The 27,543-nt window shown below is 45.4% G+C and overlaps 1 protein-coding gene across 10 annotated transcripts in view; it reads left to right on the forward strand.

Moving 5' to 3' along the window:
* Window positions 1-27,543, forward strand: part of LOC115093936 (arf-GAP with GTPase, ANK repeat and PH domain-containing protein 1) — a 1,595,449-nt gene that overhangs the window by 973,484 nt on the left and 594,422 nt on the right. For all 10 annotated transcript variants that reach the window (XM_029606403.1, XM_029606396.1, XM_029606397.1 and 7 more), the window contains one exon: window positions 4,377-4,545. In XM_029606403.1, coding sequence (XP_029462263.1) covers window positions 4,377-4,545 — 169 coding nt within the window. The remainder of the gene's footprint in view (window positions 1-4,376; window positions 4,546-27,543) is intronic.

The following is a 27,543-nucleotide window of genomic DNA, read 5'->3' on the forward strand; positions in this document are numbered from 1 at the left end:
CATTACCTGCTATTAATTAAGTTGACTTAGAAAATAGCCACTGCTATTACTAGCAATGGTAACATGAAATAGACTTAGTTTTTGGGTACTTGCCAGGTTCTTTTGGCCTGGATTGGCCACTATTGGAAACAGGATGCTGGGCTTGATGGACCCTTGGTCTGACCCAGTATGGCATGTTCTTATATTCTTATTCTCTCCATCAGTGTGTCGAACTGAGCTCCCAGATACTACAGAATTTGAAAGAGGATTAAATGGCTCGTTGCTAGATTCACCACCCATCCTAGAGACTTCCAAGTGCATCGGTACCTTTTGTACTGATTGTCAACAGAGGTCTTGATTTTGCACAAATAAGACAGTTGTCTAGACATGGATGCACCAACACACTCTCCTTTTGCAAAGCGGCCGCCCTCACCACCATTACCTTGGTGAAGGTACGTGGAGCCGTCGCCAGCCAAAGAAGGGCTCAAAACTGAAAATGTTCTCTTAGGACCATGAACCTCAGGAATCTCTGGTGCTCCAGCCCGATGGCTATATGCAGATATGCCTTTGTCAAGGCAAGAGATACCAAGAACTCTCCCTTGCATTCCACCGCAATGCAAAAATGGGGAACCTTGAGAGCCACATTTACCATCTTTAAATACAATATCTCTTGAATTGGATACAGGGGGAAAATAACAGCACACTTATCTTAAAATTGACCTCTGGTCACACTAAGCATGTTTAGGGTATAAGCTACTAAACTCAGCAAGGCATCTCAGTAAAAAAAAGAAAAAATCTGAGCAGAGTTCAAATCAGCTCTCAATTATATGCAATTTCTCCCTCTTCTAGAGGTGAGAAAGCCAATCCCCTATCAGAATCCTCCAATGTGTCATGATCCACACCCCCTTGAACATTACCAGGGACAAGCCTCCCTGTGACATTTGCCCATCATGTCTGACAAATGGGAGGCCCGAGCACAAGATCCCTACATAGTTGGTTGATTTGCCTTTGCTGGGCACCCCTGCAGGAAAGGTCTACAGATCCTGGAAACATTCCATCCAGGAGAAGGAGGATGGATCTGTATTAGAGCCCATAGCTCTAACCTTACTCTCTCCAACCTTTCTTTCTCAGAGAAGCTTCTGCCCTCGGGAACAAGGGAGGAGGAAAATTGACCATTGCCTCGCCTCCCGCGCCACTCCTCTCCAGAGAACACTCTAGGATGAGGGGATGTCCCAACATGGGCAAAAACTGAAGTAGTCAAAGCTCTTTGAGCATCTAAATAGCGCAGTCACAAATGGAGAGAGAGTGAGGACTGAATTGCTATCAGACGGCAAGCCTCACAGATTGGAAGGCACTTGGATCTGTTCATCCCCAGTGCCTAGCTCTCCTGAAGTTCAGCTCTAGGCACACCAATGCCAGCTGGGTGTACGCAAACACCCCTCCAGGATGCGCACAAGTACGCACTCAAGACTAGGTCACTGTTGTATGCACATAAATACATGCGCAGATACCTGCTCGTATAGGCTGTGGTCGAATGTGCACATGTACCTGTGCAAATACACGCTCAAGTTTAGGTTGCAGTCTTATACGCACAAGTACCCACGCAACTAAGCGCTCCAGTCTAGGTCGTGGCCGTATGTGCACAATGTATTTATGCAAATATGTGCTCCAGTCTAGGTGACAGATGTACACGCTCAAATCAAGGCCATGGCCTTACGCACACAGGTCCCTGAGCATGCAACTGCCATGCGGCGAGAATGTGTGCACACACCTACACACATAGGAAAAGAACTGCTGCCTACCACACAACTAACCAAAGCCTGCCTGCACCTTCAGTGCGTTTAGGCCTGAATCTGTTGAACATCCGGCACTAAAAATCATTGAAGGTCTCAACAGTTTAGCCTATTGACCGTCCATGAATCCATGGATACTGGGGCCGAGAGCCAGCATCTCCTGCTGCTTGTTCCGCTAAAAAAGCTTTACGCATAAGTAAATGAAAACCGGCAGAAGACCTCTACCAGAACTAGGGATGACTCCTTGGTGCAAGTGCCTCTCTGCACCTTCTTGGGACAGGGAACCGCCATTGATAGTTGAGAAGGGGATTCCCCTGCCTCTTGCCCATGCTGCTAGGGAATCAAAAATAGCCACCATTTCCTCGCTGATGGGAAAGTCTCAGCGCTAGACCCTGTTACCCGCGAGGCTCGTTCTACAGGTACAGGCGTGCTCAAAGCCATGCCATTTTTGCCTCATGTGCACGCTGTTCCTCCTCATACCCATGACACCACCAGCACCTCAATTGCAAGAGGGGAACAGTCCCTCAGCATCACGGAGCCAAACCCGGTCTCCTCTGCAGGCAGAGAAGCTGCTAAAAAACTCCATCACTGAGATCCCTGAGCTGTTAAGGCAGCTCCCTCCTGGAACCCCAATGCTGCATAGATTACTCTATGAGAACAAATAAAGAAACTTAGACACCAATACTTTCCTTTGGTGCAGAGGTTCCGATTTCAGGAGTGCAGACCACATGGAAGATCAGAAAAGAGCCAGACCACTGGCTAGGGCCCTCTTTCACCAAATTTTAGTGACTCAGCCCAAGACAAATTGGGCTTGCAGTGCAGAACTGCCAGCAGGTTCCAATACTGTCTTGTGGGGGATGAGGATTCCGGACCACCAGATGTCCACCCCACAGACCTCTGGACCGAGTTATCAGAAGGGTCTCCACCCCCTGCTCATCCGCCTCAAAACATGTGGAATGACCCCACCAGGATCTCACAACTCCCTGGAAAGATCCAGAAATGTTCTTGTCTTTTAATCTTTTTTTCCCCCTTCTTTCTAGACTGCAGGTTTTATACTGTCTGCCATCTGCTGGAGACAGAGAAATACTGAGGGACTAAAGGTGGCACACTGGGCTATGTACAGTGACATTGGAACTTTCTCTGTTTCCATTTGCTGGCAGAGAGGCAAAACCCAGGAGTCTGGACTGATCTGGATGCATGCAGGAAAGGGCTGTTTGTTGCCCAACCTGAATGCTATCCCAGATGAGGTGGTGAAGACAAGAATGGTAAAAGAATTCAGAAGAGTATGGGCAAACCCAGATCCCTAGTAGCTAGAGACCAGAAATGAACAAATGGAGTAGCATCTTGTTTACCTAAAATTAACATTTGTGCATAGTTGTTCTTGCAAGGAGTGGCAGTTACTATCCTAAACAGAGGGCATCGGGTTAACCTGCATGCAGTGGCAGTTATTACCCTAAGTAACTTGCTGAGTAAGTTTCTTAGGGTAATGGATGGACCATTTTGATCTTTTTCTGACATTAACAATGGGTACTTTTTTTTATAGATTTTCCTGTATGGGTATGTTTATAGGTGTTCCTAGGGTGGAGTTTGGTCAAACAACCCGCATAAGTTTGTTTGGAAAGTGATCCTGGAGGCACAACTTTGTGCAGGTGTTTTTCCATACACAATAATCAAAGGAAAACTGCCCACTTAGGGGCGGATTTTAAAACGAGCGCGAATAGCCTACTTTTGTTTGCGCTCCAGGCGCAAACAAAAGTATGCTGGATTTTAGTAGATACGCGCGGAGCCGCGCGTATCCGCTAAAATCCTGGATCGGCGCGCGCAAGGCTATCGATTTCGTATAGCCGGCGCGCGCCGAGCCGCGCAGCCTACCCCCGTTCCCTCCAAGGCCGCTCCGAAATCGGAGCGGCCTCGGAAGGAACTTTCCTTTCCCCTCCCCTCACCTTCCCCTCCCTTCCCCTACCTAACCCACCCGCCCGGCCCTGTCTAAACCCCCTCCTTACCTTTGTCGGGGGATTTACGCCTCCCAGAGGGAGGCGTAAATCCCCGCGCGTCAGCGGGCCTCCTGCGCGCCGGGACGTGACCTGGGGGCGGGTCCGGAGGGCACGGCCACGCCCCCGGGCCGCCCCGGGCCGTAGCCACGCCCCCGGGCCCGCCCCCGGAACGCTCCCGACACGCCCCGAAAACGCCGCGCGGTTTGGGCACGCCCCCCGACACGCCCCCTCCGAAAACCCCGGGACTTACGCGAGTCCCGGGGCTCTGCGCGCGCCGGTAGGCCTATGTAAAATAGGCTTACCGGCGCGCAGGGCCCTGCTCGCATAAATCCGCCCGGTTTTGGGCGGATTTACGCGAGCAGGGCTCTTAAAATCCGCCCCATAATTTTGTTTTTTATTTTTCCAGAAAACACTGGATAAAAACTACCTGTGCATGTAATTTGAGTATCATCTACTCCTTAATAAATCATTAGAACATAAAAAGGAAAGGGTAGACTAGATGACATTTTCAGACCTTTATTTTTTGTTTTCTAGAGTGCTGTTACGAGAAAGTTATAGAGCTGATATTGTTATTTTTATAGAATTGTCAGTGTTTGCTCTTTTATTGCAGGATTATATGCAGAATGTTCATGGGAAAGAAATTGACCTCCTAAGAACTACTGTGAAAGTTCCTGGAAAAAGACCACCTCGGGCCACCTCTGCCTGTGCACCCATCTCAAGCCCAAAAGCCAATGGCCTCTCCAAAGATGTGAGCAGTTTACAGATCTCACCAAATTCAGGTAAGGATGATAATTTGTTGCTCACTAAACATATATGAAAAAATAGGGAGAAAGTCATCTTAGTAGTAGTAATGCTGCAAGCCCACAATTTAAAACATTTAGATGTTGATCTTCAAAACATACGCGCGCGTGTAATTTTGTTCGCACCGGTGGCGCGAACAAAAGTACACCAGATTTTATAAGATACGCGCGTAGCTTATAAAATCCGGGGTCGGTGCGCGCAAGGCTGCGCAAAATCGGCAGCCTGCGCCGGCCTCCGTTCCCTCCGAGGCCGCTCCGAAATCGGAGCGGCCTCAGAGGGAACTTTCCTTCCACGTCCCCCCACCTTCCCCTCCCTTCCCCTCCCTTCCCCTATCTACCCCTCCCCCCCCCTACCTATATCCCACCCCCTACCTTTGTTGGGCAAGTTACGCCTACCGCCCCGGCATCCCCCGGCACAGGCCGCAGTGCTGGGGGACTCGGGACCGCCCTCCCAGCCCGCCCCCGAACTGTCGCCACGCCCCCGGATCTGCCCCGGACCACCCCCTGCTCAGGACATGCCCCTTGGGCACGCCCCCTCCTGCCCCTTTTATGAAGCCCCGGGACTTGCGCGCGTCCCATGGCTTTGCGTGCGCCGGCGGCCTATGCAAAATAGGCGCGTCGGCGTGCGAGTGCCCTGCGCGCGTAAATCCTGGAGGATTTACGCGCACAGGGGTTTTAAAATCTACCCCTTAGTAGATTAGTAAAGATATCATCTCTACCCTTCTGGTCTTTTTCCCATCTGTTTATTTTCTTTGTTTTCTTTTAACACGTTTTCTTGAATAATGTGATTTTATAATCTGCATTTTATTGTAGGAAACAAGTTTTAAAATACGTAGATCCTGCAGATAGCAAAGAACTGCTTCAGGATTATCTGAGTTTTAGATATTCTGACCTGTGAGGAGAAAGGCAGAGATATGGGATGTAGACACTTGGATGAAGAGTTAAGCGATATGACTACAATCATGAATATCATGAGCAGAGTTGGCTAGAGTGTTTATGATATGTGCTTGAAGGGCCAAGAGGGAGATTAGTTGCAGGGAAATGCATGAATATAATATTTTGTGAAATTTTTAGTAGCTATTATAAGATTATCTGAAGGCAAGCAGCTACAATGAACCACACTATGGGTCATGTAACCTGCATTACATGTGTCATTGAAAGACTTTCACCAGCTTTCTAAGAAAGCTTTTGTGCATGCTCTGAGGTTTCTAACAGAACACTGGACCTATTGCTCTCCATTTTCTTTTTTCATCAATCAGAGGAGGAAGATACACTCCTGTATCACTTCTGCCACCCTTGCAAGCCCTCAGTCATTTATGGCTTTTTTTGTATGTCTTCAGTGATCTGAAAAAAAAATTTTCAAGTCCAGTATTTCTTGTTTCTTCCTTTAAGTCTAATTAGTTAGACTTTTCAGCAACTTTCATATTTTGTATGTTGGGTTTTTTTTATTGTTTGCATTTACAGCACAATGCATTATTGTAGCTTTGACTCCACTAAAAGACATTTGTTTCTTGCACAGTCACATTCTTTTTTTCTTGGTATGTCTTTTTTCTTTTTTTTTTAAGAAAATTTCAGCCCACAATTTTTCATAAATTTATTTTTGGATCATGTCCAAGAAACAAGGCAGCAGCTTGAAGAGTTGTCCAAAGTGCTCCTAGGAGATGTCACCAGCTGATCACGTTCCCTGTGATACCTACTGTAATCTTGTTGGTTAGTTGGGATATTGTAATGGCTATTTTTCATTTAGTGTTTGGCAAGGAGAAGAGAGCCAGGGGCTTCAGGAAGTGCCCCAGTGCAAAAGAATTGTCTGTTTCTGGTCCATATGACAGACATGTTCTTTTTGTAGGTTTCATCCACAGCATCTTAGGATGCTCCACATGGATTCTTAACAATTGGGAGTCATCAACCGATGAAAAAAAAAATGTTTGTTACGGCCCGGAGTGTATGAGTAACACGTGCCAGTTGTGGTACAGCTAATAAAAGGAGAGCTATAAGAATACAACCCACTAGTCCTGATCTGTGCACTCGGAAGTAAATAACGCAGATGTTCCCATCAAATGACCATGATTGACATTTGGAGAGAGCGGTCTAAATTATATCGATTGAATCCTTGCCAGAATAAAAAGGCAGCAGCAATATATTCCATACGAATACCCCATTAAAAAAGTAGTAATAATAAAAAATAATATTAATAAATCTGATCTGTCTTTAATAAAAATATCTTAAATTGAATACTGAACCAGTGCCAATGGGGGATACAAAATATATACGAACTTAAAAATATACTAAAAAAATGTATGTATCTGTCGTGATCTTTTCAAGAAAAAATGAAGCAAGCAAACCAGTGCTGATTCATAATCAATGCCGAGTAAACCAAAAATTTTTGGAGTAAAAAATTAAATTAAAAAAATTATTATTACATCTTATTTTTTACATCTGATCTTATCGTAAAAAAGATCCCCACAGTAATTGACAGTACATTTAAAAACATTTTTTGGCAATTATTACATTTGAAATTTGCCTCATTTCTCCTGATAAAGTATCCCTATCTAAGGCTACTGGTCTATCCATGGTCTGAGTAGGGCATGGGCATTTTGGGGCATGAACCTGAGAAGTGAGCGTAAATACTGATGCAATCCAGTGCCTGCCGAGGTCTCCTGCCGCATAATTTTGCTTCTGCTATGGATGACATGTAAGCTAAAAAAATAAAGAAGATATGTAGGTCTGTGGGATTTTAAGGCTCGTGGATACCTGGGGGAAGTGAAGGCTATTAAACTAGGAATGTTTGGAGGACCAATCCCTTTGCTGGGCGAATTGGGGATTAACTGGATAAACTAGGAATAGCATTAGTGTGTGCCCCTTTTCAATCCCCCAATTTATGCAGTAGAAGCAGCATTTGCACGCACATGCATGCCCACTTAAAATTTGATGCACATGCGCATGCGGCCAGGCTATTTTATAACTTATGCGCAAGCTTGAAAGTGACCGTCACTAGGAAAAGCACTTTAGAACAGATAGTCCAGGAGCAGAGAGCATTTCCTAGAATGCACCACTGTAGGTTTTGGATTTTAATTTCTTACCTAAAAGCCTAAATTTAAACTCCAGAACTTCCCTCCTGCACCTTCCTATGTTGTTGGTGTTTAACACTCTCTAAAATCTTATCTAGGTAATGCAGGAGGTCTGCTACCTTTGCACCAAATAGTCAAGATAACAGCCTAAGAGTGCCATGCTGGGTCAGGTCAAGGTCCATCAAGCCCAGCATTTTGTTTCCATTGGCTGTCAGTCTGGGTTACAAGCGATCATCAACTCCCCAGTAGTTGATCTATTTTTTTGTATCTCACTACCAGGGTTAAACACTGGCTTTCCAAGTCTACATGGCTAATAACTCCTTGTGGACTTTTCTTGCAATAACTTGTCCAATCTTCTTTTGAACTGCACTATCCCCCCATGTTTAAAATCATGAGAGGTCTAGAACAGGTAGACGTGAATCAGTTATTTACTCTTTCGGATAATAGAAAGACTAGGGGGCACTCCATGAAGTTAGCATGTAGCACATTTAAAACTAATCAGAGAAAGTTCTTTTTTACTCAATGCACAATTAAACTCTGGAATTTGTTGCCAGAGGATGTGGTTAGTGCAGTTAGTATAGCGTGTTTAAAAAAGGATTGGATAAGTTCTTGGAGGAGAAGTCCATTACCTGCTATTAATTAAGTTAACTTAGAAAATAGCCACTGCTATTACTAGCAACAGTAACATGGAATAGACTTAGTTTTTGGGTACTTGCCAGGTTCTTATGGCCTGGATTGGCCACTGTTGGAAACAGAATGCTGGGCATGATGGACCCTTGGTCTGACCCAGTATGTTATGTTCTTAGATTCATCAAAATGCTGTAATAACGCATGGATATCATACTGCTTTGCATAGGTAGTATTGCGCAGTGCGGTAGAGAGAGAGAGAGAGAGAGAGACTATTTATAAGGCCTTCATAGTAGTCAACTATTTATATCTCTATAGGGTACCATCAAGCTAGGGCAAGATAATATAGTAGAAATCTCATCTTTGTGAGAATTTCCTCACTCCAAATGACGTAAAATCTTCATCTCTGTGAACTGTGCTGTTCGTACATCTCACTCCGCATCTAAAACTGGCCCCTAATCCTTAAATCACCCCTAACACCTCACCTCGAGCTATTAGCGGGCCCTCCTATAGAGAGATAAATAGTTGAATCTTGTGAAGGACTCCCCAGAGGCTCTCTCTCTCTACGCCACTCCCCTCTCCCCCTCTTCCTCATCCCCTTTCCCTCAAGCCCAGAAAAGGCCGAAATACAATTTGCAATCTTTAACGCAAATTGCTTTACCGTTTTGGGCATATTGCATAGCTGAACGCCAGGAAAAAAGGTGTAGTTATTTCCAGTGTTAAAACCGTGCGATGGCATGTGTCAATATTGCCCCTCACTTTAATTAATCCTGCCCAAACACCTCCCCAATCCCGCCCCTTTTAAAAATTTGCATTCATGCCATGCAGTGACACAATTATTGTTATGATCCTGCCCGTGGACCCCATCCCGCGAGCAGGCCCTCCAATTACTGCCGTCTCTGCTGCCGGTCACCCGACACCGCAGGAATCCTTCCGTGCGGCCCAACGCCACCCTGTGAGGCAGGAGGGACCGCTGCTGTTCCTCTTCACCGTGGGAGCCGCTGCCAGTGTGTGCCTTTTACGGCCTCAGCATGCTACCAGGGTGCCTCTTCATGGCAGGAAGCCGTGGCTTCCTCCTCCTACACGGCCTAAGCGCCACCGCCAAGGTGCTTGTTCACAGCAGGAAGCCGCCTCCAACCTTGCCTTCCATCGCGGCAAGACACCGCTGTAAGCCTCTGCTTCTCCTGGGCTCCTCTAAGTGCGGGTGCGTGTCTCTTCTGGGTATTTAAAGGGCCAGCAGTGGGAAAAGCCTGCGGCCCCAATGATGATGTCATCAATCTTTGCCCCAGTCCAGCCCTATAAAAGGTCTCAGCTTCACTTCCTCGGGGACTTTGCATCAGATTCCATGATCATCCATGTTCCTCTTCACCAGTCAAGGCCTTCTGTGGTCTGCTCCTGTCTAGATGGCTTCGTGTTCCATGTTCTTCTTGTTCCTGGTCTCCTCCGTCTGATGTGTCTGGTTTTGTCACTCATTGGAGCTCCTCCGTTGCCTGTCCCAGGTCCCGATGTTCCTCGTCCAGAAGTCCCGATGTTCCTTGTCCAGAAGTCCTCATGCTCCTTGTCCAGAAGTCCTCATGCTCCTCGTCCAGAAGTCCTCAAGTTCCAAGTCCTTATGTTCCGTGTTCCAGTCCTGGTCCTGATGTCCTCTTCACTTCCAGCTCCTCATCCTGCTTCCAGGTTCCTTGCTTCTCTATCTTTCCGGGCATGCCACCGTCGTGGTCCGTAACCAGACCTTGGGGGGTTGTGTAGGGCGCCTCATGGTACAAGGCCTACCTTCATGTCTGCAGTGCAAGCCTCCGGAAGGCTCCTGTTTTTAATGCCAAGTTCCTGAGTCTTGAATCCTGTCCTGGTCTTCGGAGTACCTTTTGCCTGTTTCCGTCCATGCTCAAGACTCTGCCAGAACCTGCTCCGCATTAGCATGGTCCGCGACCAGCAACAGGCGGCTATGTAGGGCACGCCTCTGTGCAGGCCTCTCCTGAATCTTCTACATGTTCCCGGTCTCAAGTTCCACTGCTTCGCCTGGAGTCTGCTTTGCTTCTGCCATGGTCTACAACTAGCCATGGGCAGCTGTGGAGGGTAAGCTGGGATGCAGCACTCATCCAGTACTTTCTCCTGAATCCTTGCCTGAGACCTCCAAGTATCCGGAAACCTTGCCTGAGACCTCATAGTATCCTGAGTCTTCGTCTGTCTTCCAAGTACCCTGAGTCTTCTACGTTCCAAGTTCCATGTCTCGCTTGTTCCTGCCCTCAGCCTCCATCTGGCCTCATGCTCTCGTTCCCAAGCGGCGGGTCTGGAAGGGCTACCGAATGGCCGGAGGGCTACTCCTGAGACCAACATTGCATTGCTGGGTCTCATTGGTAGGTCCAGTGAAGGGCTGAGCCTGCCTTGTTCCAGTTCCTGACATTCCTTGCCTGGTTTTCAGTCCAGCCTTGTTCCTGCTCTGCCTGTGCCTGTACTCGCCTACCTCCCATTGTGTGTGTTTTGGAGCTTCTCCCTGAGCCGCCCCGTGGCCCAAGGACTCAAATCTCCCAGGAGCAGGCAACCGCACCTCCACGTCTCTCAACAGGATTTGAAGGCCTGTGGTCATAACAGAATTTGAAGGCCATGAGCTCAGTGAGCATGTGCCTGTGATGGGCTCAAGTTCCTGGACATTTTTTCTAATCCTGTTTCTTGGCCAGAATTTTTCCTCCAAGTTTCCTGGACTTCTGATGCCTGTTCCTAGTCAAGAATTGTTTTGTTTTTTTTGTTGTTGTGTCACTTCGCCTTTCTTCAGTATGTCTGGATTTCCTTGACCCGCAGGAGGCACCTGCATCCAGATCCTCTCCAAGTCCAGTCCGGTCCAGGAACCTTTTCAACCTGCAGGAGGTGCCTGCATCCTGGTTTTCATATACAGTACCAAGTCTGACTTCGTCGCCAAGTGTCATCGAGTTTCAGGGAGTATATTACCCATTAAAGCATATTCCACAGCAACTCCAGGACCTTGGGTTTGAATGACCTGCACGAGGCGCCTGCACCCTAGGCCTGGCTCTGTCTCGCCACTTCCAACTCAGTCCCTGCTTTACTCTGCTCTGGTGCTTGCCATGGGACAGCTTACTGTCAAGACCCTGTCTCTGCTTGCGCAAAGTATGATTCCATCCCTGGATTCCACTCCAGTTCTTCTGAGAGGCCATTCTGTTGTATCTCTTCTCTTTAATCTCAATGTGGCGAGTCGCCTTGAATCTACAGCTACGATCCTGTCCTCGCTCTGTGCAAGTGGGAATTCCAGCCTCTATCATCTGCTGCCAGGAAAAGGACAGTAATTGCCATCTTTCAGCTTGCCTGGTGAGCCTGCAAAGCTCTTTGCTGTTAATCTTCCTGGAAGGACCCTGTCTTCTTTGAGACAATACGCGAGATTCAGCTTCAATATCCTTGGTTCCATGGGAGTGATTGCGGCCATCTTCTCCTTGTGTTTTCTCTCCTCTGTACTTCTGGGAGTTATCTTTAATCTAACACCCCAGAGAGCCTTTTCTGGATGGCTCTTCAAGAATAACTAAAAGAATTTGCCAGCCTCTCAAGTGTCTTCTTCCAGTAAGTTGCCTCTGCAAGGATGTTCGCTATCGACTGTATTTCCAACTATCCATCACAGTGGAAAAGCGTTCCTGAACACCCGCTGGAATCCTCTGCTGCCCTCGAGCCTTTTCTCTTTGAGCCTTAACTTCTACCTTGAAGCGGCCCATCTGAAATCTGAGCAATATTATATCTATACAGCCATCTGAGAAATCCCATATGACTAATTAGTATCCTGCATAAAGTATCGCAGTGATGTCTATTGACTACCAAGCTCCTCTTGGGAACAGCTTTACCACCATATGGGAGCCTGTATTAACATATGGATTTCCCTGAGATGCAACTTCCTCCTTGACCTTATTAAATGAACTTCTCTCATCCATCTGGCTTTGCAGAAGTCTGTGGTTGTTACAACTGTCGCTGCCCGACGTCTCCACTCCGCCTACCTTACCTTTTTGCGACTCATCCCACGGTTGATGGACGTCTGGCTGTCGCCAGCTTGGGCACAGCATCCCGCCATGTTGTCCAGGTCCCATAGGGCACGCGCGCCACGCAGCTCTGCTTCTTATTCTCTCTTTGGCAGGAACTACAGGGGCGTCCCCTGTGATGACGTTACGCATCCCAGATACAAAAGCCTACACTTTTTGCTAGCTAATCGAGTTAGCAAGGGGAATCCTTACGGATGGGATTCGCTCTCCGTACCTAGCTACTCTGTCTCTCCAACTTTTGGACTTTATCCTAACGGGGTACCCGCTCCTCGGGGGCCTCTCATTTCTTTCAGGTTGCTATCAGGAACCGGTACTTGTTCCTCGAGGCCCCATGTTCCCTGACTCGCTGCCTGAGCTTATCGCTTCTGCTTGGAAGAAACCGCTGCCTACATCATCAGTGAGTTACCAACTTTATTTCCTCAGAGCTGTTCCCTGGAACCAGGTACTCGCTCCTCGAGGGCCTGCCTCTATTCCAGCTTCTGTGTCACCTTCTGGGAGAAACCGCTGTGTGAGTAACTTTACTAACGAGGCTCTATACCAGAACTCTGTGTATGCTCCACTGTGCTCACTATCTCAGTTTTCTCCACTAGAGCACAGCCATAGAGGGAATCGCTGTTCCAGTATCCTGAGGAACCCTAAGCCCAGCCAGGCTTCATCTCTACTCACTGCTGCCACCTCTGGTGGCTTCTCAACTCTGTCTAATAAAAGATATAACTCTGTGTTGTGTGTCCCAAAGCTGAGCCTGACCTGTGGCCCCTTACGGGACTTCCCCCCGTGGGTGTAGTCAGCTGTCACAGTGTCCAAGGGTCCACCCAAAACCTTACAAATAATAACAGTGGTCTGTAACCCTGAGTTTCGTTCTACTTGTCAACCTTAAGTCCGTGCACCACCTATCTTCAAGAGGTATAAATATGCCCCCAAGATCAGCATTCCACCTTCTGTGCAATGTTTGTTGGACTTCCTAGTTCCACCTGGTGCTCCTTGCACCAACGTCAACTTAAGAACTAGTCAGAATCTGCAGGTTTGCCTACACACTCTCCTGGTATACCACCCTCTCATCTAGAGAATCCAGTTTGATCCCTAATCTCGATCTTCATTGTTACCTACAGCAGGAAGTTGATGCATATGTGCTCCTCTCTTCCGCCTCAACTATATAAGAACCAAGAACTGGACTTTACCCTGAATTGCTTCTCCTACATCTGTGCCTTTAGTTCAGCCTGGGTCATGCCTTTTCCTGAGTCTTTGTCTGTGTCCTGTCTTCAGTATGTTCCAAATGCCTCATCGCTTCAGCTTCTCCCATGCATTTGCAGATCTTGTGTTTGGACCTCTGAGTTCCCCAGCTGGTAAAAAGTTATGCCTTCTTGTCTTCAGCCGTTGAGAAGAGTCTGAAGGGAGGGCTTTGAGGAGGGGGTGCTGTTGTGATTCTGTCCGCGGACCCCATCCCGCGAGCAAGCCCTTCACGTACCTCCGTCTCTGCTGCTGGACGCCCGACGCCGCAGGACTCCTGTTGTGGCCTATGCCACCCTGGCTCGCCGCTGCCTCTTTTGTGTGGCCCGATGCTGCCCTGTGCAGAAGGAGGGGCTGCTGCCATTCTTTGCAGCAGGAGCCGCTGCTGCCATTCTTCTTCGCAGCAGGAGCCGCTGCCGGAGTGTGTCTTTGTGGCCTGTGCGCCGCTATCGGGACCTCCCAAGCGGCAGAAAGCCGCCGCTTCCTCCCCCTACACGGCCCGGGTGCTGCCACCGGGGTGCCTCTTCGCAGCAGGAAGCCGCCTCCAACCTTGCCTTCCATTGCAGCAGGATGCCGCTGTAGGCCTCTGCTTCTCCTCGGCTCCTCTAGGCATGGGCGCGCACATCTTCTGCATATTTAAAGGGCCAGCGGCGGGAAAAGCCCACAGCCCCAACAATGATGTCATCGATCTTCACCCCAGTCCCCTATAAAAGGGCTCAGCTTCACTTCCTTGGGGCCATCGAATCATATTCCATGGTCATCCATGTTTGTTATTTATTTATTTAAACTGTATTTCTATACCGTTGCACGGAAAAAATCCATGTTGACGGTTTACACTCTTTTTGTCATAAAAATAAAGAAATGACATAACAATTATTCATAATAAAGACATCTAAAATCAATTATACATAAAATTAGTTACAGTTACTAGGCATTCAATTAATACAATCTAAAAAGTCATAAAAATAAGAGCAAAAAAAGGACATAAAAATCATACAAAGCTAAAAATAGGATTTAGCTTTGGGCTTAACTATCATTCGTGTATGCCTTTTGGAAAAGCCATGTTTTTAATTCTTTCCAAAACTTTTTCCAGTTAGGTTGTAGCCTCAATTGAAGTGGTAATTTATTCCAGTGTTTAGGTCCTGCTATTGAGATTGAACGGTCTCTCACCTCACATAGGTGGGCAGTTCTTACAGTGGGTATTGACAGGAGTCCCTTATTTGCTGATCTCAATTCACGCTGCGGTACGTGTAGTCTGATGGTAGTATTTAACCAGTCTGTCATTTTTCCATATAATATCTTATGTATGATATATAATGTTTTATACATTCCTCTTCACTGGTCAAGGCCTTCCGTGGTCTGCTCCTGTCTAGATGGCTTCGTGTTCCATGTTCTTCTTGTTCCTGGTCTCCTCTGTCTGATGTCTCTGGTTTTGTCCTTCATCGGAGCTCCTTCGTTGCCTGTCCCAAGTCCTGATGTTTCTCATCCTGATGTTCTGTGATCCTGTCCTGGTCCTGATGTCCTCTTCACTTCCAGCTATTCGTCCTGCTTCCAGGTTCCTTGCTTCTCTATTTTTCCAGGTGTGCCTCCGTCGAGGTCCGTGACTAGCCCATGGGGGGCTGTGTAGGGTGCCTCGTGGTACAAGGCCTACCTTCATATCTGCAGCACAAACCTCAGGAAGGCTCCTGTTTTTAATGCCAAGTTCCTGAGTCTTGAATCCTGTCTGGGTTTTCGGAGGACCTTGTGCCTGCTTCCGTCCATGCCCAAGACTCTGCCAGAACCTGCTCTGCTTCAGCATGGCCTGCGACCAGCAACAGGTGGCTGTGTAGGGCGTGCCTCGGTGCAGGCCTCTCCTGAATCTTCGATATGTTCCTGGTCTCAAGTTTCAGTGCTTCGCTTGGAGTCTGCTTCGCTTCTGGCGTGGTCCGTGACCAGCCATGGGCGGCTGTGTAGGGTGCTCTGCGATGTAGCACTCATCCAGTACTTTCTCCTGAATCCTGAATTCTTGCCTGAGACCTCCAAGTATCCTGAAACCTTGTCTGAGTCTTCTGAGTAACCTGAAAACTTGTCCAAGTCTCCGAGTATCCTGAAGCCTTGCCTGAGTCCTCCGAGTATCCCGAGTCTTGTCCTCAGTCCTCCAAGTGTCCTCAGTCCTCCAAGTGTCCTCAGTCTTTGTCTAAGTCTTCCAAGTACCCTGAGTCTTCTAAGTTCCAAGTTCCATGTCTCGTCTTGTTCCTGCCCTCAGCCTCCATCTGGCCTCACCCACTCGTCGTTCCCAAGCGGTGGGTCCGGAAGGGCTACTGAGTCGTTGGAGGGGCTACTCCTGAGACCAGCATTTCATTGCTGGGTCTCATTGGTGCATATAGGTCCAGTGAAGGGCTCAGCCTGCCTTGTTCTAGTTCCTGACGTCCCTTGCCTGGTTTTCAGTCCAGCCTTGTTCCTGCTCTGCCCGTGCCTGTACTCGCTCACCTCCCAGAGTGTGCGTCTTGGGGCTTCTCCCTGAGCCACCTTGTGGCCCATGGGCTCACAATCTCCCAGGAGCAGGTGACCACGCCTCCACATCCCTCAACAGGATTCGAAGGCCTGTGGTCGTAACAATTATTTCATGCATTCTGGCGTTAAAGCATGCGTTAACACCGTAACGCATTTTGATGAATGACCCTGTATATTAGTTATTTTGACCACATCATCTAGCAACAGATTCCATAGCTTGATTGTGTGCTGAATAAACAAATGCTTTCTATAATTTATTTTAAAGCTACCGGTTATTAGTTTTATGGAGTATCCCTTGTCCTAGTGTTTGAAAGGATAAATAACCATTCCCTATTTACATATTCCACCCCACTCATGATTTTATAAATCTGAATCATATCACCTCTCAGTCTCTTTTTTGCTCAGCTAAAGAGCCCTAATATGTTCTCCATAAGGGAGCTTTTCCATCCCCTTTATCATTTTTTGTACCCTTCTCTGTATGTTTTTTTTGTGTCTGCTATGTCTTTTTTTAAGATTTGACAACCAGAACTGCTCACATTATTCAATATGCAGTCGCACCATGCTCTTTACAAAGACATTATGATATTGTTAGTTTTGTTTTCTATCCTTTATAAATAATCCACAACATTCCTTTGCCTTTTTAATCACTGCTACTCACTGAGCCAAAGGTTTCAAAGTATTGTACACAAGGACTTGGAGATCCTTTTCCTGGGAGGTAATTCTTAACACAGAGCCCAGTATTGTGTAACAGTAGTTGGGATTTTTTTTCCCTATATGTCTTACTTTGCACTTGGCCACATTAAATTGCATCTTCCATTTAATGCCCAGTCTCCAAATCTCACAGCACCTTCTACAATTCTTCAAAATCCACTGCTGTTTTAGCAACTCAGAACAATTTATATCATTTACATATTTGGTCACAACAGAAGAACAGAAGTTTTGCCATATTGGGACAGACCAATGGTTCAAGCCCACTATCCTTTTTCCAACAGTGGCTAATCCAAGTTGATAGATTCCAAGCTGCTTATCCAAAGATAAGCAGTATCTTTCCCCAAATTCACCATAATAATGGTTTATGGACTTTTCTTCCAGGAACCTGTCCAAACTTTTATTAAAACCCAGCTACACTAACAGCTTTTATCACATCCTTTAGCAATAGTTCTAGAGTTTAATTATGCATTCCACTCCACTCATTAGTTTCTAGATCTTTTTTAAATCTCTCCTCAGCTGCTCTTCTCTAAATTAAATAGCCTTTCTTCATGGAGAAATCATTCCATCCCCTTTATCATTTTAGTTGCTTTTCTCTGTACCTTTTCTAATTCCACTGTATCTTTTTTTAGATGTGGCGACCAGAATTGCACACAATACTCAAGGTGCAGGCTTACTATGGAACAATACAGAGGCATTATAACACCCTTTATTTTATTCTCTATTCCTTTCTTAATGATTCCTATCATTCTATTTCCTTTCTTAACTGTCTTCACTTACTGAGCAGAAGATTTCAACATATTATCCACGATGAAGTCTAGACCCATTTCATGGGTGGAGACTCCCATTGTTGAACCTTGAATCATGTAACTGTAATTTGGGTTGCTTTTCCCTATGTGCCCACTTTGCACTTGTTCACATTAAATGTCATCTGCGATTTGGAGCATAGTTTCCCAGTCTTTCAAGGTCCTGCTGCAATTTCTCACAATCCTCTTATAATTTAACAAATTTGAATAATTTTGTATCATCAGCAAATTTGATCACTTCACTCATTGTTCCCATCTCTAGATCATTTATAATATGTTAAAAATCAGCGGTCCCAGTTCAGATCCCTGGGGCACTCCACTATTCAGCTTTTTCCATTGAGAAAATTGACCATTTAGCTCTACTATCTATGTTCTGTCTTTTAACCAATTCTCAATCTACAACAGAACATTTCCTCCTATCCCATGACTTTTTAATTTCCTCGAGAGTCTCTTATGAGGTACTTTGTCAAGTATCAACTGGTTAATCTTTATCTAAATATTTATTGGTGAGCAAGACTTCTTGGTTAAATACATGTTGGCTTTGTCTCATTAACTATGACTATCTACATGTTCGGTAATTTTGTTTTTTATAATATTCTCAACCGTTTTTCCTGGCCCTGACATAAGGCTTATTGGTTTCTAATTTCTCAAATCACCCTGTAAACCTTTTTTTTTTAAATTTATATTTTATTAATTTTCACAATTAATTTACAAACATCTTGACAGAAATACATGGAGAGTTTTGATAGGAAAATGTTTAACCTAAATATTCTATTCATGACAATTTCAAAAATTCCTAATACATAAGAAATCTTCTAATACAATTAAGGAAAATACAAAATGAAAATATTGATATTCAAATCTCTCACATTATTAGTCCTCACTCAGGACCTATTACCTCAACTGTAAGAAAAGTTGAATCAACTAAATACAAATAGAAATGGCCTACACTACGGAGAGCTCAGTTTCATCTTTCGGGATCAATACCTAATTTAAGCTTGTTCTGTCACAATCAGGGAGGAACTAGTTGGCAATTTTTTCTTGTTTCATAAGAAAGAAGAAAGCTGATCTGGAGTATAAAAACTATGCATTAAACTTTGAGGTTTTACAACACACTTGCATGGGAATTTAAGACCCTGTAAACCTTTTTAAAAACTGGTATTACCCTCCAATCTTCAGGTACTGTAATTGATTTTAATGATAATTTAGATATTAATAGTAGGTCTGCAATTTCACTTTTCAGTTCTTTCAGCACTCTGGGATGTAAACTATCTGGTCCAGGTGATTTGCTACTCTTTAATTTGTCAGTTTGCCTATTTACATCTTGCATATTCTCTGAGATTTGTTTCAGTTTCTTTGAATTATCACCTTTAAATATCACTTCTGCCATGGATATCTATTTTACATCTTCCTCAGTAAAGACCGAAGCAAAGAATTAATTTAATTTCTCTCCTATGGACTCCTCATTCCTTTGCCCAGATCATTATGAATATGCTAAATAGCACAGGTCACAATACAAACCCATGGGGTACTTCACTAATGACCTTTCTTCATTTAGAAAACTGATCATTTAGTCCTACCCTGTTTCCTGTCTTTTATACCATTACCAGTCCACAATAATCCCGTCCTCAATTTCCTGTGGAGCCTCCATGAGGGACTTTGTTGAATGCTTTCTAAAAATCAAAATTCACTATATCAACAGCTCACTTTTATCTGCATGTTTATTTACACCTTCAAAATATTTAGAAAATTAATAAGGCAAGACTTCCTTTTGCAAAAACCATGTTGACTCTTCCCCATTAAACCATGTCAATCTAAGTGGACAGTAATTTTGTTTTTAAGAATAACTTTTACCATTTTGCCCAGCATCAATGTCAGGCTCGCCAGCTATTGTTTTCCGGATCATCTCTGGAGCCCTTTTCAAAAACTGGTGTCACGTTGTCCACCCTCCAGTCTTCTGATACCATTGTTTCAAATGATAGGTTGCAAATCACCAGTATCTCAGAAATCCTGATGCCTACCAGCCCCCCCTCCCCCCCCCACCAGCTATCTACATTTCTACATAGAGTTCTCTGCATGCTGAATTTTCACCTCACAAGCAGGCAAGGCAAAAACCTTTCACTGCTAATGTATAGTAGTTTCAGCACTGCATTGTCCCCACAGCTCTCCTCTGTTCCTTTTTCACTGCCATATTCATTGGATATTTCTTCCTGTGCTGCAACCTAGCAGTTTCTAAAAATATTTCTTCTTTCAGGCTTTTCTGTGTCCCCTACCCACCCCATCACCAAGTTAGGTTTTTGACAATTTTATTTTTTCTTCATCCATGTTTCTGCTGAGCCAGCTTGCAGTATTTTTTGGTGCCACAATTGCCAGTAGACCTTTTAGCTGAATTTTATTTTCTTCCCTTAGGATCATCTTTTATCAAGAGTAAAATTGTTTTTTTTAATTTTGCCTCTTTGATTTTTCTCACCATGTCCAAGAAGCAAACCAACATGAACTTCTGCCTCAAGTGTAAACAGAAGATATCCATTACTGAGTATTAACAGCTTTGCTTACATGTATTTGAGACAAGGTCACAGCATCACTGCGTCTGACAACTGAACAAAGATGTCTTCCAGACAGTTGAGGTTTAGAAGGATAGGCTTTAAGGCTTCCTTGCAGGTGAACTCATTCAGCTCATCAAAGCTGTTTTTGAAGGTTTGACACAAGGACAGAGGAGTTACACAATCACTGATAGCAAAGTTGCAACCAAACAAGGCGTCTACCTCTTCATCTTCTCAATCTGAGCTTAGGCCTTGAATTTGAAAGAAATCTCACTTTCCCTCACTCTGAACTCTTAAGCAAGAAACTGAAAAGAGTTGGCACAAAGCATCAAACAGAGGCTTGGAAACATTGACATTTGTTTTCTTTACATGATTGCAATAAACTGAAGGTGCAGGAGATTCCATGCCGTCTGTATTGGCTTAATATGCAGGTGCTTACAGTTACCTTAAGACAGCTGTTAAAGATGTCTGCTGTGTCATGAAGCTGCCTTCAGTGCTATCATCAGCACTCTTTGAGGCAGAGTTGGACAAGAGGATCACTCAAAGTTCCATTGTTAAGCACTTCAAGTTCTCTTGGTGCTTTGAACATTTCTCTCTTTGCCTCCTCTTCAGTTCCGACACAAGTTTAGCCTTACAAATCTTTCTCTACCCTGAGCTGAAGTTGAACAGGTTCAGATTACAAAGTCTAATCTATCCCTCAACTTCTTTTGGTCTATGAGCCAAAAAGCTGATGTCTGTGCCTTCAGGGCTGGTGTGTTCTCAGTTTATCATTGAATTCAATTTCACTGAGTTCTAGTCTAAGGATTTCTGGGACCCTGAATACCTCTCAGAAGAGTACATTTTCTCTGTAGCAGCACAGTCTGGAGCTTCACCTGTATCAGCCCCCTCCTCTGCAAGTTGAGCTCTTGGATTCTAGCGACTGGCAGGACTTAAGTTCCTAGGGCAGCAGTGGTGGCTAGAATCCAGAGATACACCAGAGACAAGGTAGACAGCAGGCTTATAGAAATCAAGGTCAGAGTAGGCATTAAGCAAAAGTAGTCGAGTCCAGGCTAGAGATCAGGTTCAGGTGGCAAGCAAATCTGCTCAGGTCCGGAGCAGCAAGCTGAGGGAGATGTGGACACACAGGAGACACAGAGGATGGGAGCAAGAAAGACAGGATGGATGAGATTGGACCAGGTGACAAGATGAGGCTGGGCAAGAAGATAAAGCTAGACTAGACAAGGGCGAAGCAAGGCTGGAAGACAAGGCAAGGCTAGACAAGGCAAAGCAAAGTTGGATGAGGAAAGGCTGGAAGAAGGAATAAGAATGTTGACAACATGCACTGCAGGGAATTCAGGAGACCCGCTGCTGAGGCGAGATCTGGATGTCCAAAAAGCTGAAGCCTATAACATCATCCAAGAGCACTGCAGCCTGTTTTCTGCCGTGGGCCTTTTAAGTCTGGGTGGCATGCACATGTGCACACCTAAGGGGAGTGGGGCTAGTGAGAGGATGGTGGTGTCTGTGCCACGCAAATAAGGCCTGCTCTTTCAGTGTTAGGGGGTAAGTGTGCCGGCTCACGGGAACATCCCGCAAGCCGGCAAACATAACACACTCCCCACAGATTTTCAATAATATGCTAGTCTGGAGATTGTGAAGGTCATTCCAAAACCTTCATCTTCCTTTCCTGTAAGTACTTCATGGTTCGGTTTTGAGGTATAAGCACATCAGAATTGCCATGCTAGGTCCCATACAGTTATGGACCTTCTTTTTCATTTTTTTTAAAAATTATTTTTCCTGGGAATTTATCGGGGTTTATTTTCACAAGAATAAAAGTGGGAGAAAATAAATGGAAAAAAAAAATTACTCGTCATTTTTTTGAGAGATAATCAGTAGAAAAAGTATTCATTTTTTTAGTGAATGTAAGAATTCAGTTTGGTGGACATGGAGAGATGGAGGATGTGGGTTGCTGAAAGGGGGGAGAAGGGGAGAGAGCAAGAAGGAGTGAGGATAGACAGAGAGGTTAGATGCTTCAAGAAAAAGAGAATGGGGATAGAGGTGGGATGCTAAAGAGAAAGGAGAGGCAGAAGAGGTCTGGGGTCCAGGAAAAAGAAAAGCATTTGAAGACTCTGCGGCCTCAGCATAATTTACTGCACCTTGTTGGGCTTTCTGAGACTTTGTTGTTTTTCTTGTGGAGAGTTGGGGTATGGGTACAGATAGGGACGATGGCAGAAGGGAGAAGAGAGCAAGAGGAGGGAAAAGGAGAAGGAGGTGTCAGAAGTGAGAGGAGGAGGTAGAGAAGGGGGAACTCCCCCAACAAAAACAATGACCAGGCCTCTCTTCTCAGTCCCTCCTCTTTCTTCCTGCCCCTAGCACCCCTCCAGCATCCCACCTCCCTCTTCCACCTCATTTTCTTCTTCAGTCCACCCTCTCTCCTCTTAACCTCACACCCATTTGCTCTCATCTCCTGCCCCATTCATCCTCTCCGTCCAGTCTCTCCCCAAACTTGCTCTTTCCCCTTGCCTCCATCTCCCTTTCCCCTACCCTTGATCAGCTCGATTCACACCTCCACAATCCCCTTATTCCTTCACTCTGACCCCCCACACCTTCATTCCTACTCCCAAAATCATTTCCTCCACATCCTTCGCTCCCAATCATCCCCAACCCAAGTGCTGCCATAATGCCATCACCCACCTCCTAAGGAATCACAGCATTGCAAGGCTTTGGGTCTCTTCCTGCTCCACTGCTATCAGCATCATGATGATGTCATTCAGGTGCTGGAGCCATCTAGCAATATGAGGAACCAAGGTGCTGAAAAGTCAGCACTGTGAATGACTAAGATCAGGGGAGATGTAGCAGAAGCAGCAACAGTGGCAGTTGCCATGGGACAATGGGGTTGTGCCAGTTCTAAGGCTTCAATTTTGTTGTGCCTGTTGCCATGGCCCCTGCAACCACCCTGCTTCTAACGTCTGCCAATTAGGGTGAAAATCAGTTTAAACTGAAAATGAAGGCCCCTAAATATAGTAGATCTAATTTCTGGTTACTTACGCCCAGGGATAGCAATAGCTTTCTCTGGTCTACAAGGCTAATAATGTGTTATTGACTTCCCCTCCAAGAACTTGTCCAAACCTCTTTTAAACCCTGCTATACTAGTTGCCTCTGACAACAGATTCCACAGCTTGATAGTACACAGAGTGAAAAAGTACTTTCTGTGATTCTTTTTGAATCTCTGGTTGTTAGTTTCATAGAGTGTCCCCTTGTTTTAGTATTTGAAAGCGTAAATAACTGTCCTTTATTTACCTGTTCCACCTCATTCATGGTTTCATAAATTTTCATCATGTCCCCTCTCAGCTGTCTCTTTTCCAAGCTGAAGAGCCCTAACCTACATAGCCTCTCATTATAGGAGAGATGTTCCAGCCACTTTATCTTTTTGTTGCCCTTCTCTGCACCTTTTCTATATCTGCTAAATCTTATTTGAAATGTACCGACCAGAATCGCACATAATCAAGATTTATTTGAGCAAGGTTGCCTACGTTTTTTCATGCAACTCTTTTGTGCATAGATATATATATAGATATACATACATAACATGTAGAAAAACAGACATGCATACAGACATGCATACAAACAGCATGCAAATAATTGTGGCTGGGTTTGTTCCTCAGGGATCTGTACTTGGGCATGTGCTTTTCAATATATATATAAATGATCTGGAAAGGAATACGACGAGTGAGGTTATCAAATTTGCGGATGATACAAAATTATTCAAAGTAGTTAAATCACAAGCGGATTGTGATATATTACAGGAGGACCTTGCAAGACTGGAAGATTGGGCATCCAAATGGCAGATGAAATTTAATGTGTACGAGCGCAAGGTGTTGCATATAGGGAAAAATAACCCTTGCTGTAGTTACCAGTTAGGTTCCATTTTAGGAGCTACCACCCAGAAAAAAGATCTAGGCATCATAGTGGATTATACTTTAAAATCATCAGCTCAGTGTGCTGCAATAGTCAAAAAAGCAAACAGAATGTTAGGAATTATTAGAAAGGGAATGGTTAATAAAATGGAAAATGTTATAATGCCTCTATATTGCTCCATGGTGAGACTGCACCTTGAATACTGTGTACAATTCTGGTCGCTGCATGTCAAAAAAGATATAGTTGCGATGGATAAGGTACAGAGAAGGGCAACCAAAATGATAAAGGGGATGGAACAGCTCCCCTACGAGGAAAGGCTGAAGAGGTTAGGGTTGTTCAGCTTGGAGAAGAGATGGCTGAGGGGGGCGGGGGAATATGATAGAGCTCTTTTAAGATCATGAGAGGTCTTGAACGAGTAGCTGTGAATCGGTTATTTGCACTTTCGAATAATAGAAGGACGAGGGGGCATTCCATGAAGTTAGCAAGTAGCACATTTAAGACTAATCGGAGAAAATTCTTTTTCACTCAACGTACAATAAAGGTCTGGAATTTGTTGCCAGAGGATGTGGTTAGTGCAGTTAGTGTAGCTGGGTTCAAAAAAGGTTTGGATAAGTTCTTGGAGGAGAAGTCCATTAACTGCTATTAATCAAGCTTACTTAGGGAATAGCAACTGCTATTAATTGCATCAGTAGCATGGGATCTTCTTAGTGTTTGGGTAATTGCCAGATTCTTGTGGCCTGGTTTGGCCTCTGTTGGAAACAGGATGCTGGGCTTGATAGACCTTTGGTCTGACCTAGCATGGCAATTTCTTATGTTTCTTATGTTCTTATCATTACCTATGAATTTCCCAGCCATCTCCATTGCTCTTGTGACAATGTGTATGCTGCTTAAAATGGGCCCTGATTATCCATGCCCTGCATTCTACTGTAGTGAAGAAGAAGCAGAGTGCTACTACTACTGACATTTCTCTAGCGCTACTCAATGTACACAATGCTATATAAGCAACACATAAGAGACAGTCCCTGTTCAATTGAGGTAAGAGTCTAACAAAACATGTCAAGACTAAGGGAGGATCATATAGTAAGACAATGGTTAAAATTTGTTAATGAGGCTGAAGGTGGACAATCAGTCTTTTTAGATAGGATTTAAACAAAGTGAGAGAGGGAGCATGACTCACCAGCTCAGAAAGTCTATTCCAAGCATATGGTACAGCTAAGTGGAAAGCATGGAGTCTGAGAAGGGGATAGATAGGAGTGACTTGTCTGATGAGCAGAGTACACAACGTAGGGTATAGAGAGAGATAAGAGAGGAGTGGTATTGAGGAGCTTCAGAGAGAAGACTTGTAGATGAATATGACGAGTTTCAACTTATGCAGGAATGGATAGGGAGCTAATGCAATGACTTCAAAAGAGGGTTTATATGGGTGTAGCGACTCTGGCGGAAGATAAGTAATGCAGCTGAATTTAGGATAGATTGTAGGGAGAGAGATGGCTCATTGGGAGATCTGTGAGAAGCAGGTTGCAGTAATCTAAGCAGGAAGAGATGAGAGTGGGGATAAGTTAGTGCGTTCAGAAAGGAAGGGATGGATTTTGGTGATATAAAGAAGCAGCTCATTTTAGCAGAGTTTTGTATGCGTAGAGAGGCATAGAAGACGACTCCTAAGTTACGAGCTGAGGGGACTGGGAACATGACTGTGTTATCCACAGAAAAAGAGAGAGGAGGAAGATGGTGTTACGGGAGCACTAAGGAGCGATCCCGCTTCCGGGGAGAGTGGTGTGCCCTTGGACCACGATGCGACTGCAGAGAGGAGCTCCTTAGAAGTGCTGAAGCAGGTGAGACGTATCCCAGCATAGGCGGACAGGCAGAAGACCAGGGACTCGCACCTCTGCCGAACCTGACGCATCAGTAGAGACCCAACAACGCAATGCTGGTCTCTGGGGTAGCCCTCCGGCCATCAATAGCCCTTTCGGGCCTGCAGTACAGGAACGGGAAATGCGCCAGGACGGACAGAGGTCGAGGGCAGACGATGGAACTGGAAAAAGATGAGACTTGAAGACTGAAGACACAATCCGACGATACTTGAAGACGAGGTCAGATGATACTGGATAAGGATGAGGCAAGGCTGAAGAGAAGAACATCAGGGACACTGATGAAGACACTTGCTGAATGAAAAGACGACAGAAGACTTAAAACTCAGTATGAAGGTATCCAGCCATGACTCGTAGCAGCATCCATCCTGAACTGAGTTTCAGGGATCAGGCATGATTGACGCACCTGACAGGTCAATCGAAGGAAGACTAAACTTCTGACCCGGCATGGAAGATGCATCTGAAGGTCATCCGAAGTTGAACTGAGGATGGCCCACTAGGAGGTAAAATCCGGAACCAGGATATCCGAGAGGAAGGCTACCCTGACGAGGGCGCCAAAGAGTCAGAAGGCTTCCTTGACGAAGGAGCCAAAAGGTTCCAAATGCTTGACAGCAAAAAGGACTGAAGACAAGGACATCAAAAAGATTCTGAAGACGAAGACAACTTGACATGAAGACATCTGGCACATCAGGACATCTGGACCTCAACCCCCAGGACACTCAGTCAAGAGCATCGAGGAGGTGTCAAGTGAACTGGAGAACAAGATATCTGAGACATCTGGACTTTGGACCCCCAGGTCACCCAACGAAGAGCAGCGAGGAGGCTCCGAGAGGCAGAACAACAGGATGATGGACTTCTGGAAGGACAAGACATCAGAAGATGAGGACTTCAGGGAGATCTGAAGGTGAAGACATCATGAGGGTCAGATAACATAGGCATCTGAAGACGCAGACATGGGATCCGGCGAGAGACCAAACATGGAACGAAGATGAGATGAAGGATCAGGAACCAGAAAGGAAGACAAAGGAATTCCCATGAAGAACAGAGTGGCTTGAAGAAGTGGAGCTAGACATCAGGAGCTCCTGGACTGAAAAGCTGGAACCGAGGATCCAGGAGCAGACAGACTCCGGGACTGACTCCTTGCGAAAGTGAAGAGGAACTGAAGGCTGAGCCCTTTTGTAGGGCTGAAGAGGAACACCTAGGATGACATCCCAACAATTGCTCCTCCCTTATTATATTGTTCAGAATATGTTCTTTTCCAGATTATTTCTACCCTGTTCACTGAGTTATCCAGGTTACTTCTACCCTGTTTATTGTAAAACAAGACTTTGTCTCTTATTTTTGCTGGTTGTAATGTAAACCGAAGTGATAATTAACTTTGTTAGTTGAACTCCGGTATATAAAAGTTATAAATAAATAAATAAATACCTAGGTGGAGCCAAGGGACTGGCCCCTTAAATCCATAGAGGAGGCGCAGCCTCGTGCCTAAGAAGGCAGGACCAGGGACAGCAGTCATGCTGTGAGCAGGAGAAGCAGGCCCGAGGCATCGGAGGGCTCTGGGCCACGAAGAGGAACTCCAGGGCAACCTCCCGGCCGCAGAAGAGGAAGCTGGTTGGCGGCTCCTGCTGCAGGCGGGTCCTAGTGAGTGCGACTCCATGCCGCGAAGAAACCACAGTGTTGGTGTCCTCCGGGCCGCAAGGAAGGGAAGC

This window comes from Rhinatrema bivittatum, chromosome 6, assembly GCF_901001135.1.
Source record: "Rhinatrema bivittatum chromosome 6, aRhiBiv1.1, whole genome shotgun sequence".
Taxonomy (NCBI): domain Eukaryota; kingdom Metazoa; phylum Chordata; class Amphibia; order Gymnophiona; family Rhinatrematidae; genus Rhinatrema; species Rhinatrema bivittatum.